Here is a 12,459-nt window from a genome sequence, read left to right on the forward strand (position 1 = left end):
AACCGTTATAATACCAGTCTTAACGGTGCATAAAATCAGACGGCAAAGAGAAGCGGCAACTACTGTTTTATTGTTAAATGACGCAGGCCAGAAAGTTATAAGTACATGAGTAAATATCAGCGAGCGAAATAAAAAACGGCATGCATTGGAGATGGCGAGTAAGCCAACTCAAGAGAAAGTGAAGCAAAAATAATGGTCATTGGAGATGGCGGGTAAGCCAACTCACTTGAATCAAGAGTTAATCAATATTTATAGTCAGACAAGAATAAATGACAGACATGTGATAAATAGAATAAGAAGTGTACACACACCCACGCTGATATAAAAATGGTCAGAGTTAATAAGTGAATAATTAACAAGGTGAATTGACTTGTCCTGAAGTTAGAATAAAGCATATGGGCTCAACATGTCAACCGATACTACAAGTGATAGTCAACTTTAAATTATCAACATGAGAAGAGGTTAAGTGCAAAGATTGTTTGTAGTTCCCTGTTAAATTTCTTCATCTTTCATCAAATAGCTTCACCTTCAAGTAATGAGCCCCCGAATGCCCTGGTACAGCCGAGAGAGGAGAGAGTCCGCTCTCCCTCTCGAAATGCTCTCATATGATCATGTGTATATAGCCTCTGTCAGGGAAGTCCTACTCACTGCCTTCTCATAGCATTAATGTTGGTTACTAAATTGAGAGGACGAAAAGCGAATGTCCGGAGCTTTAACCGGGTTGGTGGATACGGCGAGTCCACCTAAGGAAGTTGGAAAACCCTCATTCCAAACCAATGGTGCACATGGGCTCCAGTATCCTTAGGGAACAAATGGCGTATGAATCAATCGTTGGTCACCGGCTACCATGAGACTGCATCTCTTCACGATGCTACACTGCCTTATGGATCAGACCAATACGTCAAAGGCTCAGGGTGTAGTCCCCTAAGAAAACCGCTTGCTTCAGTCTGGGCACCTGGACAGTATCACAGCCCTCACACCAATCTCATTTGGTTTGTGTGGCGCATATTTATCTGGTGCCTCTTTGTACCAATATTTATGTGTATAAAAAAATAAAATTCAAGTAAAGAAGTCTATACTGTTTTGGATACATTGAATAAATACTGAAGTACATATTTGGTCTCATTACTTCAATACAAAAATCATGATTAGTTTGCCTCATCTTTACAACCGAATCTTCTCAATATTACATTTCCATTGTATAAGATGGCTTCATAGTTACTCAGAGAAAGTAATTTATTGATCACTTGGTAGAATATTTTGTCAAATTCAAAGTTTTGATAATAATTCAAAATGATCAAACCTAGCAGCTTGTATATAAGTAACGAGGAAGTTAATGAAATACATTGGACTTATCGTATCCTATAATGGATATCGTCATTTTTCTATTTGAATGTGTTGTAACTTATCAAATAAACAAAGGACGTATGACAATGCATTATCGATTTTTATGTCCGGCTTTTATCACGTGAATTATTCACTAATGGAGATACGACTTTTCCTACCTTAACACTGTGACAATCAATGACGTTCGATCAGTATGAGTAATCTAGCGTCCTTATTGGTCCCTTGTCTGCCTTGCCCTTTCAATTGAGTCCAGAACGCCAATTTCAGCTGCCGTTATGCGAATCGTTTATTTCAAGCATACTCTGTTTATATACCAGACAGGCAGACCACATCACAGCATAAAATAGAAAATAATATTCGTACAAAATCAAGCCAAATGTGGCTGGGAGTGTGGGATACAATAATCAATAAACTGAATATAATTTAGGAACAGTAAATCGTATAATAATAATCAATAGGTCAAAATGAAACTTATAATAAGATGAATATAGATATAGATAATCTAGTTACTGAATAGTTATACAATAAGAATATACATAGAATAATAGTCCAGTAATAGGTCCTGGGAGTTACCCGTACTTATGTCTTGCTAGGACATAACAGAATGTATAAAGGGAACCAACTCTATTTGAAAAATTGTTTATTTAAGTTTGATATATATAATACTGAAGGTTAATAAACCTTACACACGTCAACTACTGATATCTGACTATATATATAATCCCCGACGAAACGTAACAGCATCTAGACAGTTCTACTGATTATTTAATTCGGAAAACTGTGAAAAGCACAACTATTGTACGGTACATATGAATACAATATTACAATTATGGCGTCATACTATAGAAGTAGAATTCTAAACACTTATTAATTTCTAACCAACGATATCACAAAACTAAGGCGAACAGTATTTTGTACAGATATCAGTGGCTCGGAGATCTGACTGCGGATAAATTGTGTGATTATCATTATCGAATTATACATGTCGCCAATCTTCGTATATTATCATCGACTTTAACTGCGTTGGTGAATAACAGAATTAAATAAGTCAAATACGAGGATGGAATTTTTAGTACGTATATTTCGTACTATCGTTGATTGGAAAGCAAAGCAAATTGATGCACATTGCTGAAGTCGAGTGAGCCAACTCGATTTAACAAAGCGTTATTCGGTATTTACAGTCTGACAAGAATAAGTTATAGATGTTTGATGAGTAAGATAAGAAATGCACACATAAGCTTACATAAAAATAGTCAAGGTTGATAAATGAATAATCGACAAGGTCAAAATGTAGTTTGAGTAGTATGGTTAAATTGGTTTGTCTAATAGCTAGAATAACCTATGTGGGCTTGACATAGTGCCAGCCCCTTTAAGATACCTAAGCCTACCAACGTCAACTATCCAGGTAACATTAGAAAAAAGCAAAGGAAAATCGGGCCCTCCAACAATTTGTTATAAATACTGACGTAGGTTTTTCAAGAGGAAGAATACAACATGGTTTTAGTGTGTATTAACCTGAATTAGGTTAAAGAGAAAGATTATTACTACTTGGTGGAAGAGATCATAAAAATCCCAACTTATTAAAAACACCGTGATAAGTACAGTTATGATGTCTTGGATATTTATTTATTCATTCAAATGTTTTACAATGTAATGATAATACTTACTTACTTACACCTGTTACTCCTCGTGGAGGAGCATAGGCCGCCCACCAGCATTCTCCATCCAACCCTGTCCTGGGCAATCCTTTCTAGTTCTTTCCAGTTAACATTCATCCTTTTCATATCTGCTTCTATTTACCAGCGTAATGTGCTCTTTGGCCTTCCTCTTTTCCGCTTCCCTTCAGGATTCCAAGTTAAGGATTGCCTCGTAATGCAGTTTGATGATTTCCTTAATGTATTTCGTATCCACTTCAAACGTCTTTTCTTAATTCCCTCTTCAGCTGGAACCTGGTTTGTCCTCTCCCATAAAACGCTGTTGCTGATAGTATCCGGTCTGTGAATGTTGAGTATTTTGCGTAGACAACTGTTTATAAATACTTGTTCCTTCCTGATGATGGCCGTAGTAGTTCTCCATGTTTCAACTCCATACAGTAGGACTGTCTTGATGTTCATATTGAAGATTTTGAGTTTGAAATTAGTTGAGAGTTGTTTTGAGTTTCATATGGTCTTCAATTGTAGAAATGCTGTCCTTGCTTTGCCAATCCATGCCTTTACATCTGCATCCGATCCTCCTTGTTTATCAATGATGCTTCCCATGTACGTGAAGGATCCCACCTCTTCCAGAGTTTCGCCATCAAGTGTGATGGGCTTGGTGTCCTCCGTGTTGCATTTGAGGATGTTGCTTTTTCCTTTGTATATGTTGAGGCCTATTAATGCAGAGGCCGCTGCTACATTTGCTGTCTTCATCTGTATGTGTTCATGTGTATTGTATAGGAGGGCTATGTAATGATAATGATTTAGGTAAAATAAGACCAATTCGATCCCCCCTATTAAATTCTCATTATTTGGTGCTAACAGTATGTAATCTTTCAAAAATCTTTATTCCACTTGAAATGTGTCATTGTGTAATAAAAATGAATTTCCTCACATCTAGCATGTATACATATTGGCTTACCATAAGGATGATCAAAATAGAAATGTTCGAATAAAAGTGTTGTGATTGATTAAATGCTTATCCTGTGTTTAACTGCTTGTAAGTAATTGAACGATTCATCATATTCAAACTTCTAAAATGTAGATTATTCCTTGAATAACATCTTCAAACCCTAATCTTTCGGATTACTGGTTATACTCTTACTACTTCTACCACTATGGTATTTGAATCGACAACTGTATCTCTGTGCTAATGTGATATGTCAACTCGAACTGATGTACGTAAGTACAAAGTTCTACATTGTGACTGACTGACTGACCCGATAAGTAATGAGCGGAATGCGCTAATAACATATCTCAGATCTTTAAAGACACCTGATTTTCAACGTACATACAAAATAGTAAATCTAGCTAAAGATGAGATCTGACGCATATATACCTATTTTGATATTTGGTCGTTGATGATAATCGACAAGAAATTTTAGACCTAGGTTTCGTGTTGGCACTTGTGATTAAGTATTTATTTGGGGTCTTGTGTTCACATGATAAGTTACTTGCTTATATTGGGGTGTGGGTTACTTATATCCATGTAAGTAGTATATAACGATGGTCGGGCATTGGATGTATTTCAGTAGAAGATCGATAACGAAAGAACAGAAACGAAATGCAATTATATGAAAATGCATGAATAATGAAGTCAGAGACAATGGACTGATATTTACAGAAGGAACAGTCAAGATTGAGACAATTGATCGATAGTTTACAAATTGACTATTTACTGTATCAAGACTCAGTAGCTAAATAGATAACGAGATGGCGTTTGAAGAGAAATGTACTGGGTTCAAGTCCCGGAGTGAACATCAATTCTGAGATGCAGGTACATCCAGCTGACGAGTTCCAAATAGGACGAAATGCGTGTCCTGGATTCCGCTGCTAGCCACTATCCATCTTTGGTTATAATGCTTGTGAATTAAGACAATATCGATGCAATACGCACAACAACTGATTGTCTCAATCTTCACTGTTCCTTCTGTAAACATCAGTTTATCTTCTCTAATTTCATTGTTTATGCATTTTCCTACCGATTACGCTTCATTTCAGTTCTTTTCTTATCGGTTTTCTGTCAAAAGACATTCTATGTCTGTCCAACATCATATACTACTTATATAGATATAAGTAGCCCACACCACACTTACTACCATAGTGATAAGTAAAAGTATACAAATTCAAGGTCTACTAATTTCATCATTTTCTTTTTTTGGTTTCTTTGTTTAAAATATTCTTTTATATTGAATTGAATATTATTGACAATTAAAAAAACATGAAGAAAAACAAAAAAAAGAAAAGAGGCGAGACTAAACTACATGGACGAGCTAATCAGGAGCTTTCGCGGGTTTTCAAGGTCACGGCGCTAAGTTCGGTACCTGATGCTTAGGTACGGTCGGTTTACAACGGATTTTAGAGAAGACGTGATAATTCAGCGTCTACAAGAGAAGTGATCATAAGATTTTGGCGCGAAATTCAATTATCCATTTGTATAAATAGAGTTTTGGCATTATAGCTGATGTCAGTTCGTGATGAAAACCCTAAGTATAATTCCTAACCTTAACCATGAACTGTAAATCATAATTTGAATTCTTCACACAGGTTTATAACCCTCATTTGGTCTTAGTTATTATATTGACACTCTCAGAGTCACTCTAGCGTCGCTCAAAGGTCGTCCATAATTTATAGTCTCATCCTTAACCATAAACCTTAACTCTAACCCTAAACTATACCAACATACCAACAACATTGAAGCTATGTGGTCTAGGCTAAAAGAATTTTTGAGACCTTATCATGGTTCCAGAGGTTGACTACTAAGGAGCCACATGGATGAGTTCCTGTACCGTATGCATTATGATTTTAGAACTTCTGAACCTATATCTAACCTTGATAAGTTTTTGAGTCATGTAAAAGAACGGTATCCCCTTTAATTTTTGAGTTTTGTATAATATATTTTTGCAGTATACTAACTGTCTTCTGATTGGCTAATATTTCTCAAGGTCATTTAAGATTCGTTCAAAGGTCGTCCATATAGTTTAGTCTCGCCAGGAAAGATATCAAAATGGTTATATATTTGAGTATGTTTATACCACGTTTGTATAAATGTTTATAGTAACATCTTCAATAATGAATGAATATTAGAAAATTAAAAAAATGATGAACAATAATACTTACTTACTTACTTAGTTACTTATGCCTGTTACCCCTCCCCCCCAATTAAGCATAGGCCACCGCCAGCAAGTATTCTCCCAACCTACTCCTTATGTCCTAGATCATCCTTTTGTAGTTCTATTCAATTGTTGTCTATTATTTTCATAACTGTTTTGTATTTCTTAGTGTAATATGTTCTTTCCTGTTACCCCCCCCCCCAATTAAGCATAGGCCACCGCCAGCAAGTATTCTCCCAACCTACTCCTTATGTCCTAGATCATCCTTTTGTAGTTCTATTCAGTTGTTGTTTATTTTTTTTCATATCTATTAGTGTAATATATTCTTTCCTTTTCCTCTTCCTCTTCTTCTTCTTGTTTCACCTTGACAACTCCAAATAAAGGTGAACAATAATATCAGTATTCAATTGTTTTAATACTCTCTATTTATTATTTTGTTCATTTTTATTTAAAACAATCATTATCATTAACCAATAATTTAACTTTTTAAAAGTACATAGTTACATGATAATCATTTAAATATGAAATTCTACTTAAATCATTTTATTTGAGTAATATATTTATTTCCCTTTTTTTTTGTTGTTGTTGGAAAATTCCTCCTTTTTTGTTCCCCCTCAAAGTAAAAGTAAGTTATCTCTATATGGTTATATAGTTACTGTTATATCTTTTGTGCTTGAGTGCCATGTTTGATTTATGATGTGACAATACCGCCAATTAAAAAGAGTAGCAACTTATGGATCGGAGTAGGGATACATGAAAACTGTACGAACAGTTTTGGAGTACTTGTCAGTCCTGCTTTCTGCCTAGACAAACCAGTTAAGTCCAGAACATCAATAACAGCCTCTGCGGTATGAATCATTATGTTCCCAACATACTGGATTTACATACCAATCAAACAGACCACATTGTATCGTAAATTAGGAAACAATATTTATACAAGATTTGATCAAATGTGTCTGTGAATGTGGGGAACAGTAATTAATAGACTGAGGATAACTCAAGAACTGTATAGTAATAGTCTATGGGTCAAAATGAAGCTTATAATAAGAAGGATTCGAATATGAATAGTTTAGTTAAATTGTAGTATCAGTTTACATGTTAAGCCCATATACTTTATTCCAGCTTCTGGTCAAGCCAATTCGCCTGTCCATTAGAGTCATGTTTACACCTTGTTATTTATTCACCTATTAACTCTGACCATTTTTTATAAGAGCGTACGTGTATACATACTTCGTATCTTATTCATCGTATGTCTGTCACTCATTTTTGTCTGACTATAAATATTGAGTGATGCTTGTTCATAGCGATTTGGCTTCCCCGCCATCTTCAATACGCATTATTTTTGCTTCGCTATCGAGTTGGCTTACTAGCCATCTCCAATGCATGTCATTTATGTTTCGCTCGCTAATATTTGCTCATGTGCTTATAACCTTCTGGTCTGCGTCATTTGACAATAAACTGTAGCTTCCGCTACCGTTAAGATTGGTATAATAACGGTTGTCAAGGCGATCAATTAACGAAGCACGGCACTACAAGTTAGCAACTATACAACAGGAAATATATATATATCATATCGGTCCATAAATAGTCCTCAAAGTTACCATTCATAATTCCCTTCGGGGTATAACACTTACTCATATAATTATATCAAAATTGCACATTAAAACAACAACTAAATTAATAACTTTTTTATATTGTATGTATAGGTTATTGTATTAATTAATTGATTAGATTAAAACAACAACTAAATTATTATCAAATTAATAACATATGCTCACTAGTGACTGGCTTCAAGAGGTATTTCCTGGAGTTCTAGTGAATAGCAGTGACCAATGGAGTTCAACCAGGTCTGTTATGAGATAGTAACTTACTGAAAACAATGGTGTACGTGTCGCTCAATTTCATGGATTGGTTGCAGTTAGACATTAAAACCGTTGGATACCGGCTCAGTGGTCTAGAGGTTAAGCGCTCGTGTGTGAGACTGATAGTTCCTTGGTTGGAATCTCGCTTGCGTGCGGGATCGTGGATGCGCACTACTGAGGAGTCCAACAATAGGACGAAACGGCAGTCAAGTGCTTTCAGGTTCTCCATAGTAGCCTAGCATCAATTAATTCATGATCTCAACTGTTAGAAAGAAACTAATAATCAATGGTTATATACTTACTTCTATTATTACATCGACATTCTAGATTAAAGCAATTGGCTTATTGTATATAAGATTAAGATACTAATTTTCTTAACATTAATTGAATACTGGATGAATATCAATATCAAATTGAAATGCAAGTACATCCATCTAATTTTTGATATAGGTTTGTTCTATAAGCTGGATGGTTTGGTCGTGGAGCTTTCATCGTCCTTCTGAACAACTTCATCAGCACAAACTTCGGATAGAAGTGAAGTGTTTGAACTTATCCACATGTGATTCACAGCTTGTCCTGTGCACCACAACGAAACCATCCAGCTCAGAGAACAAACCTACATCAAAATCACCCACCTGAGCTACAAATCTTCTCCACATCTATCTAATGAATCTCTAATAAGATGAAATGCTTTATTTCACAGTTAGCTATATATCAATAATTCTCAAATTTGTGACATAACATTATATTGAGATGATCTGTTCAACAGAGACTGATTGATTATACTCTTGAATGTTAACAACGACAAGTATCATTAGAAAACTAACCAAGTGAAATAGAAAACCCATTTTTCTCTATATGAATACCACTGATATAAACTATAGACTTTATTACTAGAAATGAGTTGTTTGACTTATAGTTTTCTATCCTTACTATGAAGTAAAAATGATTAGAAACATTACTGAGTCAAAGTATACGTCTTTGCAAACTATCATGAATACAACATGATTTTATCCTCTATTTATAAATTTTATGGATGTTTATTAATCAATGGATGAAATATCAACTTTTCACAGTCCATGTTATTATGAATAAGTTAATAGATATATTACTGATTACAATGCTATAATCCTTCAAAGCTTCTCCATCGAATTAAACTTGACGGAGAAGTTTTGGAAGATGTAAAAACCTTTACCTATCAGGGCAGCATCATTGATGCACACGGTGAATATGATGCAGATGTGAAGGCACCGATCGACAAACAAGAGAAACATATCTAAAATTGAAAAACATCCAGAACTCAAAACAACTCTCAACAAACACCGAAGTCAGAATTTTCAATACAAATATTAAGATAGTTTTACTGTATGTGGCGGAAACTTGAAGAACTAAGAAAGCCATCATCCAGAAGATACAAGTGTTTATTAACATTTGTCCACGCAAGATACTTCGGATCCGTTTGCCAGACACTATCAACAACAATTTACTGTGGGAGACAACAAACCAAATTCCATCCAATGGAGGAAGAAATCAGGAAGAAGCGTTGGAAGTGGATAGGACACACATTGAGGAGATCACTCAACTGCATCATAAGACAAGCCCTCACATGGAATCCTGAAGGTCAAATGAGAAGAGGAAAACCAAAGAACACTTTATGCCCAGAAATGGAGACAGATATGAGAAGAATGAACAACAATTGAATAGAACTAGAAAGGAAGGCACATGACAGAATGAGTGTGTTTGAGAATGCTGTTCTACAACCTATGCTCTATTGTGGGTAACAAGCATAAGTAACTAAGTAAGTAAGTAAGTAAGTAAGTAAGTAAGTAAGTAAGTAATGATATCCATCAAAAATCTTAAAAACCACAGTATATTTCTCTATGATATACATACACGAATAGCTCCCCTCCCCCTATTTTATTGATTTATCAATCTATTTATTTTATGATCATATTCTATTGAATTTCCTATTTATTCTTTATATCATTATAGAAATCAATAATTAATGGGATCCAATTCTAGTTTACCTAAATTATCATCAAATATTGATTTAATACAAATATGTTCAGAACATTCAATGTCTATTAATTGTTTAGCATTTAATGAAAAAAATTTAATATTAGCATCAGGATCAGATGATGGTATTATATGTATATGGCAATTGAATCTATTAGATCTATCTAATATAATATGTACACATAGATTACATAATCATCAAGGTTATATAACTGAATTAATATTTCATAATGATTATTTAATATCTTCATCATCAGATGGTACAATACGTAAATGGAATTTTAATACAGGAAAATGTGAATATGTAAGATGTATTGCTGTTGTTGTTGTTGTTGTTGTGTTCTTCTTTTTAATATCAGAAAGGGGTTTTGGTGGAGATTTTAGTCATTTTATAGAGTTGAAATCATGAGTCAATCGAAGTTAGACCATCATGAAAAACCTGGAAGTACTGGACGGCCGTTTCGTCCTAGTATTGGAATCCTCAGCGGTACGCATCCACGATCCCGCCTCAAGAGATTCCAATCAAGGAACTATCAGTCTCACGCGCGAGCGTTTAACCTCTAGACCACTGAGTTGGCATCCAATGGTGTTAATGTCTAACTTCAACCAATCCATGAAATTGAGCGACACATACACCATTGTTTTCAGTAAGTTACTATCTCATAACAGACCTGGTTGAACTCCACTGGTCACTGCTATTCACTAGAACTTCAGGAAATAGCTCATGGAGTCAGTCACTAGTGAGCGTATGATCATTATCAGAAGGGGTTTGGTGATTTTAGTAATTTTATAGAGTAGAGATCATGATTCAATTCAAGCTAGATCACCATCGAAAACCTGGAAGTACTAGACGACCGTTTCGCGAACGCCTAACCCCTACACCAATAAACCAGCACTCAATGGTGTTAATGTTTAACTTAAACCAATCCACGAAATTGCGCCACCGTCCACCATAGACTGTTTTTGTGATTTTCAGCGATTAACTATCTTAAAAAATTGTTTTGATTTTATGATCGGCTTTTATCGCGAGATTTAGTCAGCAATTAAAATACTATTTATCCAATCTTAGCACTGTGCCAAAATAATGACGTTCAACCGGTATGAGCAGCCTAGTGTCCTTATTGATCCTTTATCCGCCTAGCCCTTCCAATTGAGTCCAGAACACCAATTGCACCTTCTGCTATACGAATCTATGCGAATTATTTATTTCAAGCATACTTTGTTTATTTACCAGACAAACAGACCGAATAACACCATCAAATAGGAAATAATATTTGTACAAGATCAAGCCAAAATGTGGTTGTGAACGTGGGAGACAATAATCAATAAACTGAGTATAATTTAGGGACAGTAAATCGCATAATAATAATCAATAGGTCAGAATGAAGCTTGTAATAAGATGAATACAGATATAGATAATCTAGTTACTGAATAGTTATACGATAGGAATATACATAGAATAATAGTCCAATAATAGGTCCCCGGAAGTTACCCATACTTTAATCTTCATTAGGATATAACAAAAATGAATAAAACATACGATTACTTACGTAATACTTTACTATATATTAAAACAATGCAATGAATGAACATTAACCAACATAAATGATTTAATAATAAAACAATTAGATTATAAGGGGGCTTTCTGTGAAGATTTCAAGTAATTTTTTATATAAACTTGAAATTATGAGTCAACTGAAGCTAGACCTTCATGGAAATCCTGGAGGCACTTGACAGCCGTTTCATCCTATTGTGGTACTCCCCAGAAGTGCGCATCCTGGGTTCGAACGTCGCGAGGCGGGATCGTAGATGTGCATTGCCATTGAGGAGTCCCACAATAGGACAAAACGGCCGTCCAGTGCTTCCAGGTTTTCTACGGTGGTCTAGCTTCAAATGACTCATGATTTCAAGTATATTTGAAAAATTAGATTATAAATGTAAATAAGAATGATTAAGAGAAAAGTAGGAATAAATTTCAATGGAATATTAAGTACTTAATCGTAAATAAACAGTAAACATAGTACATCGTTACAAATGGACTTGAAAGAATATTCATATTCCAGCTCAATGATATCAAATATGAGAAGAATGAACAACAATTGGATAGAACTAAAAAGGAAGGTTCTTGACAGAGTGAGTGTGTCGGAGAATGCTGTTCTGCGGCCTATGCTCCATTCGGGTAACAGGCGTAAATAAGTAATGTTGATATAATTGTTTGAAAGTTAGTTTAACATATCCATTTCGTATTGGCCTAAAAGAACTTGAACTAACAGTAAAACATAAGCATGGTAAGCAGAGATGGATAGTGGTTAGCAGTGGAATACAGGACGCGCATTTCGTTCTATTTTACAATCGTCAGCTGGATGTACCTGCATCTCAGAGTTGATGATCACTCTGGGACTCAAACCCAGTACCCTCGCTTCAAAC

General features: G+C 35.0%; 1 protein-coding gene across 1 annotated transcript in view; it reads left to right on the top strand.

Moving 5' to 3' along the window:
• Positions 1 to 10,021: 10,021 nt before the first annotated feature.
• Positions 10,022 to 12,459, top strand: part of Smp_139250 (f-box and wd40 domain protein, putative) — a gene marked incomplete at both ends in the record, with an annotated part of 11,041 nt that continues 8,603 nt past the window's right edge. Inside the window, one exon of the mRNA XM_018791813.1 lies at positions 10,022 to 10,336. Coding sequence (XP_018645038.1) covers positions 10,022 to 10,336 — 315 coding nt within the window. The remainder of the gene's footprint in view (positions 10,337 to 12,459) is intronic.

Source organism: Schistosoma mansoni (assembly GCF_000237925.1).
Source record: "Schistosoma mansoni, WGS project CABG00000000 data, chromosome 1 unplaced supercontig 0071, strain Puerto Rico, whole genome shotgun sequence".
NCBI lineage: Eukaryota > Metazoa > Platyhelminthes > Trematoda > Strigeidida > Schistosomatidae > Schistosoma > Schistosoma mansoni.